The sequence below is a fragment of the Cyclopterus lumpus genome, chromosome 22 (assembly GCF_009769545.1).
Source record: "Cyclopterus lumpus isolate fCycLum1 chromosome 22, fCycLum1.pri, whole genome shotgun sequence".
Taxonomy (NCBI): Eukaryota; Metazoa; Chordata; class Actinopteri; order Perciformes; family Cyclopteridae; genus Cyclopterus; species Cyclopterus lumpus.
The window spans coordinates 2,622,252-2,642,592 of NC_046987.1; the positions used below are offsets into that span (position 1 = coordinate 2,622,252).

The 20,341-nt window shown below is 44.1% G+C and overlaps 1 protein-coding gene and 1 long non-coding RNA gene across 3 annotated transcripts in view; both read right to left on the minus strand.

The window, feature by feature from the left end:
* LOC117751297 overlaps nucleotides 1–20,341 on the minus strand; it is an 830,737-nt gene that overhangs the window by 772,859 nt on the left and 37,537 nt on the right. The gene's annotated exons all lie outside the window — the stretch shown is intronic.
* Nucleotides 1–20,341, minus strand: part of gabrr2a (gamma-aminobutyric acid type A receptor subunit rho2a) — a 57,499-nt gene that overhangs the window by 4,956 nt on the left and 32,202 nt on the right. For both annotated transcript variants that reach the window (XM_034563057.1, XM_034563056.1), the window contains exons 4-7: nucleotides 9,389–9,612; nucleotides 7,075–7,157; nucleotides 4,659–4,799; nucleotides 2,578–2,730 (exon numbers count right to left, since the gene is read on the minus strand). In XM_034563057.1, coding sequence (XP_034418948.1) covers nucleotides 2,578–2,730; nucleotides 4,659–4,799; nucleotides 7,075–7,157; nucleotides 9,389–9,612 — 601 coding nt within the window. The remainder of the gene's footprint in view (nucleotides 1–2,577; nucleotides 2,731–4,658; nucleotides 4,800–7,074; nucleotides 7,158–9,388; nucleotides 9,613–20,341) is intronic.

Genomic DNA, 20,341 nt, shown 5'->3' on the forward strand with positions numbered 1-20,341 from the left:
TGATGCAATGTGGTCCAACAGCCTGCAATGAATACTCTGTGAATGTAGTTTGTAGCAGACGGGAGCCCAACCGAAGAAAACATAGCATTTGTCAGGGACTATTTCCAGCGGCGGATTTATATAAATTAAGTGCTGTAATGATTTGTGGCAGCAGGGCAATGTGGGAATGACATCTAATTGGAATTGGGATATAATTATATATTTCCAATGACAAAAGGAAAAACAAAGCAAACAGCAGTACATGTAAATATATCCCGTTCTATCAGCTGATGACATGAGAGAATCTCAGCGAGGGGTGAAACAACAGATGCCGGTATGACACGCACAGCAACAGCCCTCAAAACAGAAAATAACTCAAAAGAAAAGAGAGAGTGGGAGGTTTGCGTGTGTTCCCGACTGGTGGTGGAGCCATGTCGCATCCAGCTTTCATCTTTTCACAGACAGACTTTCCTGAGGCACACACAGTCCCTTTAAAGCTCCTTATTCTGCTACCAAAGACACCTTTTTCTTTCTTTAATGCAGATTTAATCTCAATTATATTTCACCAGATGATTTTTAAAGCTCAGTGTCTGTGTTTTAACTTGACACAAGTCATTGAAAGCCCCACACATCTCAAACACAGATATCTAGAGACGAATCAGCGCTTTTTAACCTGTTAATTACCTCAGCGATCACTGTATTGTCTCAAGATTCTCAAGCAATTTAGCAAGCCTTCCTTTATGATTGAATTATTTTGAAATGGGTCTGTGTTCATGGATTGGCCGTTTGACTTCACTTGTTTTAGCTATATGACAAACTGGCTTAAGGGTCTGATAGGATCTTGACCCGAGAACAATATCCCCACTCTCTTCTTACAACTGGCTGCAGATATTATAACTGAACCAGTGGCGCATGTTTGTAATCTCTATATACAAGACAATGTCCTTCCTGATGTTTGGAAAACTGTTGGTTAATGGATCTGAACTTGTAAAGCGCTTTAACACTACATGATATCAATCATACCTATTCATACCCATTCATACACTGATGGGAGGAGCTAAGCTTCCACCTATGCATCAGCAGTAACTAACATTCACACACATTCATTCACACAGCCATGGGAGTAAATTTGGGGTTAAGTTAATCACAAGGACACATCGATATGGGCTAGCGAAGCCAGGGATCGAACAGCCGATCCTCTGATTGAAGGACAACCCTGATCCACTGCGCCACAGTCGCCCCATTGGACTTGTTTGCCGCATGGAGTGATCTCCCGGTTTTGAGCCTGCCTGTACGAAGTAGAGACGATCTTCTTTGTTACCCCTGTCTCAGAGTCGTGCTTATGGGTTCCAGTTTGTAACACAATTACATTGTGGAAGCCTTGGAAGGCAAGAACTATTGCACTGCCCTTTATATTTAATATGCAGCTCAGTGGTCTCTCCTCTTTCTTTCTTAATTTCCCCAAAGGTGTCCCACAAATTTATACATATCCATCCATCCATCCATCCATTATCACCCGCTTATCCGGGGTCGGGTCGCGGTGGCAGCAGGTTCAGCAGGCCGACCCAGGCTTCCCTCTCACCCGCAGCACTTTCCAGCTCATTCTGGGGGATCCCGAGGCGTTCCAAGGCCAGCCGGGAGATATACTCCCTCCAGCGTGTCCTCGGTCTTCCCCGGGGCCTCCTACCAGTTGGACGTGCCCGGAAAACCTCTAATGGGAGGCGTCCAGGAGGCATCCTAACTAGATGCCCGAACCACCTCAGCTGACTCCTTTCGACACGAAGGAGCAGCGACTCGACTCCAAGCTCCCCCCTGATGTTCGAGCTCCTTACCCTATCTCTAAGGCTGAGCCCGGCCACCCTACGGAGGAAGCTCATTTCGGCCGCTTGTATCCGAGATCTCATTCTTTCGGTCACGACCCAGAGTTCGTGACCATAGGTGAGGGTTGGAACGTAGACCGACCAGTAAATGGAGAGCTTTGCCTTCCGGCTCAGCTCCCTCTTCACTAAGACGGACCAGTACAGCGCCTGTTTTACTGCTGCAGCCGCACCGATCCGCCTATCGATCTCCCGCTCCACCTTACCCTCACTCGTGAACAAGACCCCGAGATACTTGAACTCCTTCGCTTGGGGTAGGCTGTTTGCCAGGTCTAAATTTATACATAATAAAGACCCAAATGCTTTGAAGCTCCAACTGTTGCCAAGGTAATTGACGTCAAAACCAGTATTCAAAAGACTTTTATAAACACTATGCATTACCCCCAAAAAAACAAATTATTCCAAATAACCCATATTGGAACATTAATTATTTTGTTACGCGAAGACCGATTTTTGTCCTCATTTCTCGTGAGACAAGTACAACATAAGAAAATAATGACTGCAAGTTTGAGGAAAGTTTGACAGCTTGTCTTGTCGACTTTCTACATATCACTTTTATGATTTGTGTTCTTCATGAAAGTCTTGTCTGTATGTAATTGTGTCATATTGCTGTTGTGTCCTAACTAGGTCTGTCTAGAGATCAAGACCCCGTGTCTCAATAAGATTACCGGTATAATGAATGATGGTTAAATAATTATAATATTTGGCACCCATCTCTCACCCAGGGACACTCTGGCCGGCACAGCCCGGCGGTCGATCCAGAACGACACCCACGAAAGCATCACCATGAGCGTGGCGGGGAAGTATGTCTGCAGCAGGAAGAAGAAGATGTGGCGCCGCAGGGTGAAGTTGATGTAGAGACGATTGTACCAGCCTGAAATCACAGCAGGAGACGAGCTCAAAGATTCAACCATGTAGGGAAAGGTTCATTTCATACACAACGTTTCATTTCCTGCATTAAGAAACAGGCTTAATAACTAGCTAATAACAAAATACTTAAAATAGAGGGTATCCTGATGTTGTGTTTTGTGATACTGTATCAATTCTCAAAAGCATTGTGTGTATTATTAATACATGCAAAGATTATACTCCCTTTGTGCCCTCTCAGTTTCCCCTCAAAGCAGCTCTATGATGCTGGATGTTAAAGGGGCTGTGATCATGTATATGCAGAGGTGTTCAGAATGCATGAAGTAGGTTCAACTTTATTTTACTCTTAGATGCATATGATGGTTGTGTTCTTTAAACTACAACATGTTTCCTTACATGATTTGAAAAAAACAACCACAATTATCGCCTGGCTTACAACATGGCCGTATATTGAATGTATCACGGCCCTAATATCACTCCAAACACAGTATGGAGAATCCTTATTATTAATGTAAAATGTGATTCATTTAACGATGTCATGATGTGACATGAGAAGGTGCTGGAGCCAAATGTATGACCTTTGACCTTTAAGTATACACCAAATGTAGGTGTCATGTTTGATTTGTATCTGGATTAGTCCAGAGCAGAGTGCAATCCAAGCCAAGGAGCTATATTTGTTCTGGAGGGGATACACAAGGCTGCAGCAGGGAGGATGTGTTGATAGATTTTTATTTTGGCTGAGAGTGGAGTCTATGTTTCAATAAAAAATAAAAGTATTTAGATAGTTGGCCGGATGTGGCCTGTGCAATTCTGAATTGTTGTCCGTAAAGTAATTTAAAGTCTTTTCATGTGAGACTGTTCATTTGCTTTCTGACCCTTATCTTCAGAGACGTTTACTTCTCACAATTCAATTCAATATATTTTGTATAGCCCAAAATTATCCTCAGAGGGCTTTACGATCTGTACACATACGACATCCCTGACCTTTGACCTCACATCAGATCAGGAAAAACTCCCAAATAATAGAAAAAAACCTTTCACAGGGAAAAAAGTGAAGAAACCTTCAGGAGAGCAACAGAGGAGGATCCCTCTCCCCGGATGGACAGAAGCAATAGATGTCATGTGTACAGAATGAACAGCGTTACAGAGTTACACACATGATTATGACAGAAATTATGAATAATGAGTAGTAGGCATGGACCACGATCTAGATAACCATGATCCATGTAAACAGAAGGAGATGGGGTCATTGCAGGAGGCTGGGCAATTAATTCATCTAATTCCAGACTCCCTTCAGTCCCCTTGCTTATCCTCACTGATGAATTAGAAATTATTTTATAGTAAGAATATGTGTATAAATCATGCATGTCGGTGCCTTCCAGGAGATCGGTTGGGTTTGGGCATAAGAGCGACTTGGGTTTAGGGAAAGTTCACCGTTGGGTTCAGAAAAGTAATTGTTTCAAGGTTCGGGAAACATCGTGGTAGGTTCTGCATATTTGTTGAGCCATCTATTCACCTTGCACTCCCACTACGTGCACTTTGTTGCAATAACGCCACCTAATGTCCTTCTTTGCTTGATTTTAGTTCCCACGGCGACTAAAGGGCTTTTCCTCTTGACTCAAACTCTATGGGACTGTTTTCCAGTCAGAGCCTGGCCAGCAGTGTTCAAGCAGCGCTAAGTATAGAACATGTGTCCTGACGGTAGAGCTGGAGGAAAGGTCATGGGGTCAAAGAAGCCCAGTCAGCGACTGTAGGCTGCAGCCGGGATTCATTCAGACAAATGAATTGTTATTCACATCATGATGTTGTGCACAAGAACAATATTTAACAAGCATCATTTGTTCATTATTTTTATACAATCTCTTGTTGCAGTAGTTAGTCCTCTGTCTGTGTGTGTGTCTGTCTGTGTGTGCGTGTGTGTGTGTGTGTGTGTACCTGTGCTGCTGTAGAAGGCCAAGCGAGATGTGGTGTGGAACTTCTGGATGAGGAACTGGGACAAGGAGATGCGATCATCAGTGCTGAGAGACTCGTCGCCGCTCTTCCAGTACAGCATCAGGTCTTCATCCGTGTAGGCGTCTGCAAAACAAATACAGAGACAGTTTGATTGACAGGTCTCTACTGTGAAAGTGATCACAACTGTGTCTGTATTTGTATTAGTACACTGATCATGTGTACACACACAAACTCAGTCAAAGTCTCTCCAGCTGATCCGCCGTCATCAGAAACAGACATCGCTTCACGTGTCTCATTTCTCTTCAAACACATTTCCTCTCCTCGTATGAAAAGATGCAAGTGAGGGAAACGTGGCTGCAATTAGGAGACTTGGGATGTAGCCAGAGAGTGAGAGAGCTCTGCCCTGCCTTCACCGGTGACAGCCAGACAGGTAATGACAGTGTCTGCTCGAAGCCTCTGCTTTGTCTGTCACTGGTGTCAAATTGAACTCCTATTAAAATTCAATTCAACCAGCCTCACAATAGCCCACCATAAAGCTTATTCGGTCAACAAGATAGTCTGGCGTAAAAAAACTCTGTCCTCAAAGAAAACGAATGGTCTCTGGTTGGCTTGTCTGTGTGCGTGTGCGTGTGTGTGTGTGTGTGTGTGTGTGCGTGAGAGATAGAATCAGAGAGAGAGAAGCAGCTGTGCTCAGCGTGGATCTAAGAGATATACAGAAAAGGCCTGGCGAGGTGTTCCAGGGAGAATCCTGCTGTGGTGTGAGCTGAGGAGACGAGATGAGAGAATTTCAAAATCGCTTTATTGATCCGTTGCAGGGAGACAGCAGATTGTTGTCATCAGTTCAGTCTAGAAAATAAATAAATAAAACATTTCATCCAAGCAGAAATTAACAATGCGCTCTTCCTCCTCCCTCACGAAGCATAACCAACAGCCCAAATGTGTCTGAAAGCTGCCACATCGTGCATCATTTGGTTACTCCACACTCAGTCGGGCCTTCAGCAGTCCCTCTAGAACTGGTACCAGCTCCACAATGCTGGCACTCTGAGCTCAGTTCCTGCATGTCAGCCAAATGTGTGTCCAGTTATTTACTAGTATTTTGGACCGAAGATGAACAAACAAAACCAAAAAAAACGCTCTGACAGACGAGGACACTGACCAAATAAATGCATCCTACTTTCACTCCGAGTGCAGAATAAACACCCCTCCCCCAGCTCCGGATCAAGGTGTGTTCTGTACCTGTTCGGAGCTATTGCCCCGTGTACAACCCTCCACTAGAGGCCTGCTGTCTACTTTTCAACAGGCAGCTTGTACAGAGACCGCCAGCTGCCTTTCGGGGAAACCTCTGGACCAAAGAACTCAGTCCACCTGGACTCCTTCATCCCTGCCAAAGACCCTCCAAGAGCTCTCCGTGTCCCGCCCATGTCAACGCTCCATGCTGCACTGCTCCGTCCCAAAGATGTCAGCGTAGAACTCCAATGCCATGGCTCCTCATCTCCCCTGGACTGGTGGTCACCCTGCAGTGAAGCTTAAGGCAGGTCATCTGCTTCCTCTGTGCCACCGATCTCTCCAGGTTGAAGAAGAAAGAAGTTGGGGCATCCATAACCTTCAGCTGGAGGAAGTGAGACCTGACAACAAGCTCCCTTTAGCTCAACTCCAACCTCTTCTCCTATAGCAGTTGGCCCGAAGCAGGATCTGATTCTCTGTGTAGCCCCTCCTCAATAACCCTGATGTTGGCCTCCAGCTCCTGGACTATTGTCTTGATCTCAGCAGTGGAGTGGGATGCGTACTGCCGGCAAAACACACACTTTTCCAACCTTCCACCACAGCTTTAAAGAGCTAAAATTAGCTTTGCTGATTTTTCACATCCGCCCAAGTGTTCAAAGTTCTGGCAGAAAACACCGTCTTGCAGGAGCTCGCTGTTAAAGAGCCAGTAGGACGTGACCCTTTCACTTGGTGAAATGATCACATCCACAGTGATGATGTGGTGGTCACTGAAGCCAATTGTACTGATACTACTGTGAAGTATTCAGGAGCTGAGACTTTGTGAAATGTAGATCCAGTCTAATCTGGCTGGACCTTATTTGCATACAATTGATCATGATTATGCAAATTCAGATATCGCGAACAGCCAGTCAATCTGAGCCATTTCCATCATGCAAAGCACGGCTGGATCATCTGCTGTCCATAGAAATTGAATGGGATCAGTCGACTTCACATACGTCAATGGATTTGGTGTTTCCCCAACATGAGAGAGACCTGCACCCGAAACAGGAAATGTGGGGCCACGACACTGTCGCAAACAGGCCCCTCCAAGTCCAAAAAGAGCGCACAATAAAATGCCTTTAGTTACATTGTGTAACGCTGAGAGAGAGTAACCACAAGATAAACATTTACTCACAGCTCTCGAGTTCCAGTGAGCAGGTCTGAGAATCCAGAGGAAAGCGGCTGAAGTCCATGTTACAGGCTGCCGTCACCGTCACTCTGGTCCACCACAGAAACAAGAGCACACAGGAAGTGAGAACAGTCATGTTACTGCAAATAGTCATTAATGCCAGTAGATTATCTGAATTCAATCACACGGTGACTGGAAAAGACCTCTGCATCACACATGGATATCGTGACTTTGTTTTGTGAGTCATTCCTTAATGCATTGTGTGCTGTTTTTAGAATGCTATCACACAATTACAAGCTAAGATGTTGTAGTTCTCCTCAACACATGAACACAGCTGTGAATGGGAGCACCATCGGTTAGTGCCATTTTCATAGTTCAGACGGGTAGTCAAGCTTACAGGTGACGAACCTTCAGGTCTAAAAAGTGATGGCAACATGAAAGTGGTCGACTGTGGTTTAGTGGTCAGCAGGTATGTCCTTCAATTAGAAGATCGGCAGTTCAATCCCCGGCCCCGCTACCCCCAAATTGCTCCCCATAGCTGTGTATACGGTGTATATAAATAGCTTTGGATAAAAACGTCAGCTAAATGAATTGTAATGTAAGTGCCTTTAAAGCTGCATTCTCTCTCCTGACCACCGGGGGGCGACTCCTCTGGTTGAATAGAAGTCTATGCTTCATGTGTTAAAGCTGCATTCTCTCTCCTGACCACCAGGGGGCGACTCCTCTGGTTGTATAGAAGTCTATGCTTCATGTGTTAAAGCTGCATTCTCTCTCCTGACCACCAGGGGGTGACTCCTCTGGTTGTATAGAAGTCTATGCTTCATGTGTTAAAGCTGCATTCTCTCTCCTGACCACCAGGGGGTGACTCCTCTGGTTGTATAGAAGTCTATATAAAATGACTCTACTTCTCTTTTGATTTATTCCCTCAGTAAACATGAGTTTATGGTCTCAATCTCTAGTTTCAAGCATGATGTTCATTTTGTAAATTATGGTCCATTTAGTGTAAAAAAAACCCCATAAAAAGGGTACATTTTAAGGGGGGGGCTACCTTGTGATTGGCAAGTCGCCACCACAGCATTGTCCGGTCTGGGAGTTGTCTGAGTTTTCATCTTACAACTTTCATCCTTTAGTGTTTGGTCATACTTAAAGACCCTCTATGAGTAAGTAGTCTGCTGTTCATTTTTTTCCAGTAAGAACATTGAAAATAAGTCACAAGCCAATCAAAATTACAGCTGACGATTGACTGATCCTCCTTGCTCACTGCACATTACCGAGCTGAGGCCTCAAACTTACCCAGCCTCTCCTCCAAATATGGTCAAGTTGGCGACATACAAAATTACATTTGACTACATCCACTCTTTATATACCGTATAAGGTTCACCATATCTATATATAGCAAAGCCTCCTAAAAGTGACATTGTGCAATTATCAGATGAACACTGCCATTCTTCGTTTATTACACATCCCTTTACTGCTTTGCCTTTAAAAGAAAACAGACTTCTAAATTGTAGAAATAGCAATAAAACAAGGCCAGTGACTCCCTCGGCCATCGGCTCAGCAAACACGTCTTTGTCAAAGCAGAATTGCATCAGACCACCTGAACTGTATAGACGCTGTCCTCCGGTAATACAAACGATGTCATGGTGGGCCACTCAATTACCAGCTGCTGTCGGTCGGTGGGAGACTTTTTGCTCACCCCCGACGACATGACCCCTTCACTGGTTCTGTGCCGCATGCTAACAGGGCCCTCAGTCTGAAGAGAACATTATTCCCTTGACGAGTACCGAGTGGCTTTCTCTTTCCTGACAAAAGCCTCTGAAGCAGCACGTGACTATCGCCGAGCTGTTGTTTCAGAGTGTGTGTGTGCGTGTGTGTGTGTGTGTGTGTGGACTGAAACGGGGAGAGAGTGCTGCTCGATAATTGCACTGATTTGGATGGAGTAACTTCCCCTACTTCAAGATTTATTCACACACACAACTGAGATTATTTTCTCATTCATATTGACAGTATTAGTAATACTTTAATATATATATATATATATATATATATATATATATATATATATATATATATATATATATGTGTGTATATATATATATATGTGTGTATGTGTGTGCGTTCTTAGGCTCCAGGGATCCCTTGGTTGTCATCCCCCTGTGATCTTTGGCTCAGTGGCACTGATTGCTTCTCCTGCTACGACACATTCAAATGTCTGCTGTGGAAAAGAGGTCAGCTGTAAACATGTGTGCCGCGAGCGAGAGATCCTGTGAAGCAGATCAACACGGGAATCTGAGAACGCAGATGCTGAAACTGTTCAGACCTCAAGCTGTAGAGGACGTGTCCATCAGGGAAGACGCGCAGCATGATGTTATCAGTGGTGGTGTCGTGGATGAAGGACCTCTTCGAATGGACAAAGAAGACATCGGGGACCCAGATCTTCTTCACCAGGCGCCCATCGAACGTCATGCTCTTGTTGGTGCTGCTGGTGAACGACAGACGCTCGTCCTTCCAGTAGTGCCTCAGGTACAGAGTCATGGTGAAGTCCTGGTGGAATCAAAGGGAAGAAGGACAGTCAACAGTCTACACCCATACCAAAGCACACTCACTCCCAACCCCTCCAGTACGGCAGCTTGATTAGTGGCCTTATGCTTCATACTGTGATGCAATAGCAGAGGGGTCAACGAGGTCCAGTGAGAGAAGGTCCTCATCAAAGGTCCAGAACATCACAGTAATGACTAACTTGTGCTATGATTTAGTCCCATAAGTATGAAGTGGCCTAACAGTTGTGTTAACGTCTTGTATGACTGTCATTTCAAATATAGAAAGTTCAATTTCAACAATACCTCAACAATATTAACTGTCAGATTTCAAATTGGATGAATTCCAATTAATATAGACTCTAATAATAAATAAATGATCTCATTTCAGGTACAATAAGGGCTGGATTATAAAATAAAATAGTGCATCTTAAAATAAGTTAATTTTAGAAAGATTAACTGAACAGAATTGTACTGCAGCTTTACTTTCAGTTAATTCAGGTCTGAAGTGATATCAATAAAACAAATTTAAAAACATTATTATATTGTTCTCATCCTTTAATGAGATAAATGTGAGCAGGGACTTTATCTGTGGTTATTAAACCTCATGTTTCAGCTCTTTTCTCCTCTCTGTTCACATCATTGTTGGTCAGTGAATTAATGGGTTATGATTCTGATCATATTGAGCTCTGAGGGTTATTTCATGTGACTTCATCTCTGATGTCAGTGGGTATGTTTGGTCTAAAGAGTTGTGCTTTGTCTCGTAGTGAAGCTTCATATTGCTGCTTTTAATAATCCCCACGGCCTCTGAACATATGAGACGTACTGGTTTAGAACTGAAGACTGAACATATAACAGTCTGTGGTTCTTGGTTCAAGACTCTGGTCTCTGAAATAACTTCCGGTTCACCTAATCTTCCTGTTGGCTCTCTCTCATGTGTGTTTATCTCACTGGAGTTACAGAATACAGAATACACATATTCAATTGGCTGAGTAGCATCGTGTGATGTGATTAACAACACATGTAATTGGACGTTAAAATTGAATCATTCTCAATTATCCATCGGTCTTAGTTCCAGGGTCCAGATACAACGGCGTCTGGGTCTGGACACCCGTCCTATAACTTTATACAAACATGTTCATGATTTAAAAATAGGGATTAGCTGGACACTTCTCATTTGTTGCTTCTTTCTTTTAATTTTTTTAATTCTTTTTTTTTTGACAAATGTTTTTTTATGTTTTTTTCACTTTACACACAAACACAAGACAAGACTAGACAAGACAAGGCACATCAAAAAGTACATATATAAGGTATTTCAAAGATATCAGTGGCAAAATAAATATAAATAAATAAAAGATAACAGTAGAGGGTGACAGATATGTACATGCACAGATAGCTACATATTAGACCCAACAAATAAAATGCTCCCATATTCCCAGATGTGACAAACGATAGACTATAGGGTTACAACAAAATCTTCCCCCTCCAAAAACTCCATAAATGAGCTCCAAATCTTAGCAAATGTGTTATATTTCCCTTTGACTACATGTGTACGTTTCTCTAGGGCGAGGCACTGGATCAGTCCCTCTATCCAATCCCGTTTGCTCGACCTGTGAGCAGATTTCCAAGCCATTGCAATTTTATGTTTAGCTTCAAGAAGACCATCTTTTTTTTGCTATTGTTAAGTGTACAGTTTGCTGGGAAACAGCCAAAGAGACAAAGTTTTGAACATAATGGAAGTTGTTTGTTGATAAAAAATAGATACAATATTAATAATCTCTTTCCAAAAGTCTTGAATGAGGGCGCATTCCCAGAGGCAGTGAGCCAAGCTACCTTTATGTATCCCACATTTAGCACATGTATCCGGTGTATTGGGGAAAATGCGATGTAGTAACTCTGGAGAGAGGTATGTTCTCATCAACCATTTATATTGAAGAAGCTTGAACCTTGAATTTATTGATTGGACTTGACACTGTACAGGCCCGTAAAGATCACCCCCGCACCGCGGGGGGGCCTCGCAGGGGGCCTCGCGAGGCAATTTTTTAAATGGTGCATCTGAGCTGTGTGTCCACTGACTTCTGGGACTTCCTGAATCTTGCTGAGTATATTCTTTAAAGAGGTTTCTCTGCTATATTACTACTGTAGCTGCTGTATTTAGTTATACTAGAATGCTAGTCTGTACTGTCTTTCTAATTTGAACACTTTGAGCTGCGATTTCTTGCTTTTTTACACAAGTGTCTGAAAAGTCAACCAAACCAGCTAGGATTTAAGTATTTGCTCTGTAATCCAAATCTACTAGGGACTAAACTTTATTCTACTTTTTACCTTGAGGTAAACAGATCTCTGTCCTTAATCAGTTTGGCAAGAATTTCACATTCTAGCAAACTGAGACTTCACTGTTAGCAAGGATCCCCTGCTTACCAGTATCGATCGCTAAGTGGGCAATTCCTTCAACGATCTGTGGGCGGGCTCGACACAGCTGTAACCAATTACCGCCAACTCGGGTGTATAACCAGGTTGGGGCTTGTAGCGTCAGGGAAGACTCCTCGTATGAAGACTCGGAGGATAAAGACCTAGGAGTCTTTCGTTGGAGTCTTCGGTGGTGGCTGAGGGCGGCTGAGTATAAACATTTCCCTGTGATAATGTGTTTTCTTTCCATACCTGTGTGCACATCTACTCGTAGATATTATAGACCGCGGACTCGGTCACACATGCACCAAAATCCTTCCTCTCTTATTTATCCCACCCGCTCTACACAGACCCAGCGCCTCGTCAGGGGGCCTCTGGAACTGTCAGTCAGCCAACCGCAAGGCGGACTTCATCTCTGGCTTCGCTATCAAGCAATCGCTGGACTTCCTGGCTCTCACTGAGACTTGGATCACACCAGACAACACATCAACCCCTGCTGCTCTCTCCTCGGCCTTCTCCTTCAGCCACACACCCAGACCCTCTGGTCGGGGTGGTGGCACAGGTCTACTCATCTCACCCAAATGGAGTTTTGCTCTCTACCCGCTTCCATTTACCCCACTGTCTTTTGAGTTTCATGCAGTGACGGTTACTCATCCGGTTCATCTAACCATTGTCGTTCTCTACCGTCCTCCTGGTTCCTTGGGAGACTTCTTGGAAGAACTAGATGTCCTCCTATCAAACTTCCCAGAAAATGGCCCCACGCTCATCCTTCTGGGTGACTTTAACATCCAGACAGAGAAGTCATCGGACCTGCTACTCTTACTGTCTTCCTTTGCTCTCTCTCTCAGTCCTTCCCCTCCTACTCACAAAGCTGGCAACCACCTTGACTATATTTTCACCAGAAACTGCTCTACATTTAACCTCACTGTAACTCCACTTCATGTTTCTGACCACTTCTTCATCTCATACTCTCTCCCACTCTTTGGAACTGACAACCCTCCCACAACGGACTCTGCACCTGTCCGTCGCAACATCCGCATTCTCTCACCCTCCTCTCTGGCCTCCTCTGTTCTGTCAGCCCTCCCTTCAACCGATTCCTTCTCACTCATGCAGCCTAACTTCGTCACTGACACTCTTCTCTCTACGCTGTCGTCCTGTCTTGATTCTCTCTGTCCTCTTACGACTCGAAAGGTCCGCAAGTCCTCTCCGGCTCCGTGGCTGTCCGAACCAGTGCGCGCCGAGAGAGCCACTATGCGAGCATCGGAAAGGAAATGGCGAAAATCCAAACACGCCAGCGACCTGCTCGCCTATCGATCTCTTCTCTCCTCCTTCTCTGCGTTCATCTCTGCAGCCAAAAGTCTGTTCTACCAATCCAGAATTGAATCCTCTTTATCTAACCCTAAAAAGTTCTTCTCAATTTTTTCCAACCTCCTTGACCCCCCTGGTCCCCCCCTCCCTCCACCCTTCTACCAAGCCACTTTGTTGACTACTTTACAAAAAAGATAGACGACATACGCTCCTCATTCACTAATCCATCTTCCATAACTACACCTCCAGTAACTTCACCTTCTTCCCCCTTGTGTTCCTCTTTTATCCCCCTGTCTCCTAATCAAGTTCTCACCTTGGTAACCTCTGCCCGCCCAACCACCTGCCCCCTTGACCCCATCCCTTCTCACATTCTCCAGTCCATTGCTCCGGACCTTCTTCCCTTTCTCACCCATCGTATTAACACCTCCCTCTCAACCGGCTGTTTCCGTAACTCTCTGAAGGAGGCAAGAGTCAACTCTCTCCTGAAGAAACCCACTCTCGACCCATCTCAAGTCAATAACTACAGACCTGTCTCTCTCCTCCCCTTCCTTTCCAAAACTCTAGAGCGAGCTATCTTTAACCAAGTCTCCTCCTTTCTTCACAGTAACAACCTTCTAGACCCCCACCAGTCTGGCGGCTTCACACTGCTAGAGCAGCCTCTCTCTCCTTATCCTTCTAGACCTTTCCGCTGCCTTTGACAGAGTGAACCACCATATCCTCATGTCCTCCCTCCAGGACCTGGGTATCTCAGGCACCGCGCTCTCACTCTTCTCATCCTACATCACCGACCGCTCTTACCGGGTAACCTGGAGAGGATCTGTGTCTGAGCTTTGTCCTCTGACTACTGGGGTCCCTCAGAGTTCAGTTCTTGGTCCTCTTCTCTTCTCTCTGTAAACCAACTCTCTTGGCTCTGTCATTCGCTCGCATGGCTTCACCTACCACAGCTATGCTGACGACACCCAACTCATCCTCTCGTTTCCCCAATCCGAAACACAGGTAGCAGCACGAATCTCTGCCTGTCTGACCGACATCTCTCAGTGGATGTCCGCTCACCACCTGAAAATTAACCCGGACAAGACTGAACTTCTCCTCCTTCCAGGAAAAGGCTCTCCCACCCACAACCTAACTATTAACTTCAACAACTCAGTGCTGGCTCCGACTCTTACTGCCAGGAACCTCGGTGTGACGCTCGACAGTCAACTCTCCCTGACTGCCAACATTACCGCAATAACACGCTTCTGTAGGTACATGCTGTACAACATCAGGAGAATACGACCTCTTCTCACTCAGAAGGCGGCACAGGTTCTGGTCCAGGCTCTGGTCATCTCACGGCTAGACTATTGCAACTCCCTCCTGGCAGGTCTACCTGCTAATGCCATTCAACCTCTACAGCTCATCCAGAATGCAGCTGCTCGACTGGTCTTCAACCTCCCGAAATTTACCCACACGACTCCGCTCCTCCGCGACCTTCACTGGTTACCGGTGGCCGCCCGCATCCGCTTCAAACATTGGTACTTGCGTACCGTGCTGCGAACAGATCGGGTCCGGTCTACATCCAGGACATGGTCAAACCGTACACCCCAGCCCGGGTTCTGCCAATCGGCTTGTAGCTCCTTCACTTCGAGCTAAACACTCAACAAAATCACGACTGTTTGCTGTGCTGGCTCCTCATTGGTGGAACGAGCTCCCCATTGACATCAGGACAGCAGAAAGTCTCTACATCTTCCGTCGCAAACTAAAAACACATCTTTTTCGACTATACCTTGAATAGGGAAGGTAGAGCCGTAGTAGCACTCTAGTAGCACTTAAATGTCCCTTACCGATAGCACTTTGTTGTTTAGCACTTTAGTAGCACTTAAATGGCACTTACGGATAGTACTCTGTAGTTTAACGTTATTGAAGAAATTGTACTTGCTTGATTCTTGTTGTTCTGAGTTTGGACTCATGGTTTAATGCACTTATTGTAAGTCGCTTTGGATAAAAGCGTCAGCTAAATGACATGTAATGTAATGTAATGTAATTTTTTTAATCCAACACTGGCCAGCGGACTCGGCCGTATTGCGGCTAAGTGTCGGCTGACTCGACTGTGTTCCGGCTCGATGCGGCCAAATGTGAGCCACCTTTGGCACATTTCACTGCTTGCCATGTCTGGCCCAGGTGTAGCTGTTACGGACATGGGCAGATTCTGTCATGTAAAGACATGGCAACCGGTTTATCGGCAGCCATCATCGAATCTGGGCCGAATAATATAATAAATAAATAATATTACATTACGTAATAACATTAAGATATCCCTCAAAGTTGTCTCTCTCTAATAAAGCTACACAATAAAAAAAAATATTTTAAACTGGCTTTATAAGTTTTAAATAATAGTTGTAAATGCAATCTCTCCGCTTTCGCTTTAAAGACGTAATGAAAGCACTGACGAAAATATGTCTATTGTCCAACAAAAAGGAAGAGTGTGCTGAGGCCGAGGGACTCAAACACAGCATGGAGAATTTCGAGTTTGTCCTCCAAACAGTTATACAGGGTAAACTTCTCGAAACTGTAAATGTTGTTTCACAGAGCCTACAGAAACAGAATGTGGATATTTTGCAGGCAAGCGAATATCTAGCCGGTGTATTGCAGAGCCTTGCTGCACTCAGAGGGGAGTTTCAAAGCCTTAAAGAAAGTGCTCAAGATCTTGCCCAGTCCTGGGGCATTTCTCCCACATTTCTTCAAAAACGCGCCAGGTGCACCAAGAGGCATTTCGATGAGTTATGCGAGGATGAGAGGCTGCTGGATCCCGAGGAACACTTTAAAGTGTCAGTGTTTTACCAGACTGTAGACATAGCCATTACACAGGTCACCCGTAGGTTCAGTGGCAAGGAGGTCTGGGTTCCTATGCCCATGAGAACTCCTGTCAAAGTCAGACAATGATATGTATCAGTCAGCGAGTGCCCTTGCTGAGCAATACTCCGACGACTTATCTGTGGACTTCCCAGACCAGGTGCTTGCCTTAAGACAGGCGTTAGAGTTCGCCATCAGGGAAATAAAAAATGGCTCAATTTATGATTTAGCGAACACGTTAATAATAAAACACAACTCCATACAACAAGTGTGCCTGATGTAGCCACGGCCATCAAATTATTTCTGACAATACCCGTGACTGTCGCAAGCGCTGAAAGGTCATTTTTCAAGCTAAAACTGATCAAAACATATCTCAGAAGCTCCATGTCACAAGAGAGGCTGTCAGGTCTGGCCATTCTTAGCATAGAGAATAAACGTACGCGCAGTTTAGATGTAAAGAGCGTGGTTAAAGACTTTGCACAGATTTGCTAAAAGACGCGCACATGTGTATTCAAATGCAAACCTGTAGAAAGTAGCCTACCGGTGTATCGACTATATGTAGGCATATTTGTTATGTTGTTGTAACATATGTTCTGTTTGAGCTGTTTGATAGGCCCTAGCATATGTTTTTTTTCTGTTGGAATACATTTGTTCTCTGTTGGAGCTGTTGGAGCCCCCCCCCCCTGATTGAGGGGGGGGGGGGGGGGGGCCCTCTCAGGGTTATTCTGCAGGGGGGCCTCATGTGTTTCCGTTACGGCACTGACACTGTAGACATACTGTATGTCCTGCCACTCTTCTACAGTGATTTCTTCATTTAGGTCTGAACACCACGCTAGCTTTTTGTCATCTGAGGATTCTTCTGCTGCAGCGATGATAGTCTGATAAAACTTTGGGATCAGACCAGCTGATCCATGCTGGTTTAGAGCTATCTTTTCTAAAGAATTTAGAGAGAGGAGATTTACAGTGTTGTGTTTTTATTATGAAGCTTCTTATCTGGAGATGTTTGAAGAAATGTTTTGTAGCTATGCTAAGCTTTTGCTTGATCTCATTAAAGCTTAAAAGAGTTTAAGCATCATAATCGTACAAATCTGAAATCTTTCCCATACCTCTGTCTGCCCATAACTTAAAACCAGGGTTGTTAGTCCCTGGTGTAAAGTTTCTGTTCCCCAAATAGGTGAGTTTTGGGATAGAGGAGTCTTTTCCCCAAGATAACACCTCATGCCATACTGACAGCGTGTTTTTAACAAAGGGGTTTCCAGTGTGTTTCTTCAAAGTGGCTCAGTTTGCTGAGATTTAAGGGGATTTTGGAAGTTGTGGTTTCTTCCATCCTTATCCAGTGCAGCATTGACTGGTGCTCAAACCAATATGAGGCTGCTCCTAGTTGGGCAGCCCAATAGTATCCCTGGAGGTAAGGGAGTTTTAGCCCACCTCGGTCATATGGAAAGTATAACAGGTCATACGGAGTCTAGCCCGTCTATCGTTCCAAATGTATTTACAAAAAAGCTGTTTCATTTTGGTAAAGAAGTTCGAAGGAGGAGCAAGTGGGATGGTTTGAAAGAGGTATAGGATTTTAGGAAGAATATTCATCTTCAGAATATTAATACGCCCAATGGAGAATTTAAAGGAGACATATCGTGCTCATTTTCAGACTCGTACTTAGATTTGGGGTTTCTACTAAAAAAAAATGTTCACGCTTTAACGTTAAAAAAAGAAAGAAACACAACATTTTTAAAGCTTGTGTCTTTACGGCCCCCACCCGAAAAAACTCACTGAGTGGGTCAACTACACAGATTTCAGCCGCACTGACTGTAGAGCTGTGACATCACAACCTGACAGCTCGTTTGAAGACACCGTTTCTGTATACAGGCGGATTGTTTATCTACTTACATAGTTTACCTTGTTTAAATCTCACTTTCTACAATATAGGACCTTTAATATAATAAAATTGAATATGCCCCTAAAATGAATTGCTTTCATTGTGCCCTTGTGGAGACTGACTGAAGTTTATGCAGCACTTCTGATGATATTGATTGTTTATTTATGTTCTTTTGGTGTCACAAAGAGCTCATGAAGACATACCTGACTATAAGCATTATTACTCTTATTAGTCAACGTTGGGGAGCACACGGACACGGGCATGTGCATGAGTTGTCTAGTATGTTATTGTAATGATGTGGGGCTTATTACTGTGGGATCACTGTCACACACTTTAATGGACTTAATGAACTGACTAAGTACACAGAGTCGGATACAAGCACAACATCTTTTGACCTACATCAGGGCCCTATTTCTCGTACCTGGCTAACGTGGTTAGCGGGATCATTTTGCGGATCAGATTACACAAGTCAGGGTTTTCGGTTCCTCGAACCAAGTTCGGCAAAATCACCATAGCAACACATCAGAAAATATGAACCTGCTCCAGCGCAGGCTCATTCAGTCTAGCTGGATAATCTGTCCACTCCCCCTGAAGAAAGTGGCAGCTCACTTCCTCATTGATGAAGGAGCGATATTAGTTAAATTAACGTTTTATAGGGAGAGAGTTCTTATGACGTAATGATGACTTCCTGTACGAGCGCTATCCATTCTGCCCACGAGGAATCATTTAAAAAAGACCTTCTGGAGCCGCACACTGAACACCACACAGACTGTTTGCAGAGCCTTGTGGTACAGTGTGGTACATTGTGGTACATTGTGGTACATTGTGGTACAGTGTGGTACATTGTGGTACATTGTGGTACATTGTGGTACAGTGTGGTACATTGTGGTACATTGCGGTACATTGTGGTACATTGTGGTACAGTGTGGTACATTGTGGTACATTGTGGTACATTGTTGTACAGTGTTGTACAGTGTTGTACAGTGTTGTACAGTGTTGTACAGTGTTGTACATTGTTCTACAGTGTGGTACATTGTGGTACATTGTTGTACAGTGTGGTACATCGTTGTACATTGTTGTACAGTGCGGTACATTGTGGTACATCATTGTACATTGTGGTACATTGTGGTACATTGTTGTACAATGTGGTACATTGTGGTACATCGTTGTACAGTGTGGTACAGTGTTGTACATTGTGGTACATTGTTTTACAATGTGGTACATTGTGGTACATCATTGTACATTGTGGTACATCGTTGTACATTGTGGTACATTGTGGTACAGTGTGGTACATCGTTGTACAGTGTGGTACATTGTGGTACATCGTTGTACATTGTGGTACATTGTTGTACATTGTGGTACAGTGTGGTACATTGTGGTACATTGTTGTACAATGTGGTACATTGTGGTACATCGTTGTACATTGTGGTACATCGTTGTACAGTGTGGTACAGTGTGGTACATTGTGGTACATTGTTGTACAATGTGGTACATTGTGGTACATCGTTGTACATTGTGGTACATCGTTGTACAGTGTGGTACAGTGTTGTACATTGTGGTACATTGTTGTACAATGTGGTACATCGTTGTACAGTGTGGTACATTGTGGTACATCGTTGTACATTGTTGTACATTGTGGTACATCGTTGTACATTGTGGTACATTGTTGTACAGTGTGGTACATTGTGGTACAGTGTGGTACATTGTGGTACATCGTTGTACATTATGATACATTGTTCTACAGTGTTGGCTATGCAGAACATTGGGAAAGCCGCTGTATGCCGTGGTTTTGGTGGAACTCATGGATGTGTTCATTACGTTCCCTGGCCATGTCCGTGTAAATGCAATAAAAGTTCTATATGGTCATCTGCACATACATGAATATACACATATATATTATCTACTTGTTCTGAAAGAGTTGAGATAGTTATTTTAGATCTCATTGGATGATGCATGCCATTAAGCCGACTGCCAGCAGGCACATTTAAAGAAATATAATTGGATTGATTAGGGTGATGAGGCACTTAAAATGAGGCGATACATTTTCCCAACACTGATGCTACGTTCACACCAAAAGCGTTGCGAGTAGATTCATGAAAGTCAATGCACAGACGAATGGATGCGAATAAAGACGATTTCCATCCACTTATCTAAACGTATAGTCGGTGAAAGTCACCGAGCTGTGTGAGCCTACCGGTGATGTTATGTATAAATATATATATGATATTAATGTTATGAACCCAAACACGAGGGCATTAGATGTTCCGACGTTTGTGCACGTCCACAACAAGTATAAAGCAGAAATAGTGGTTAT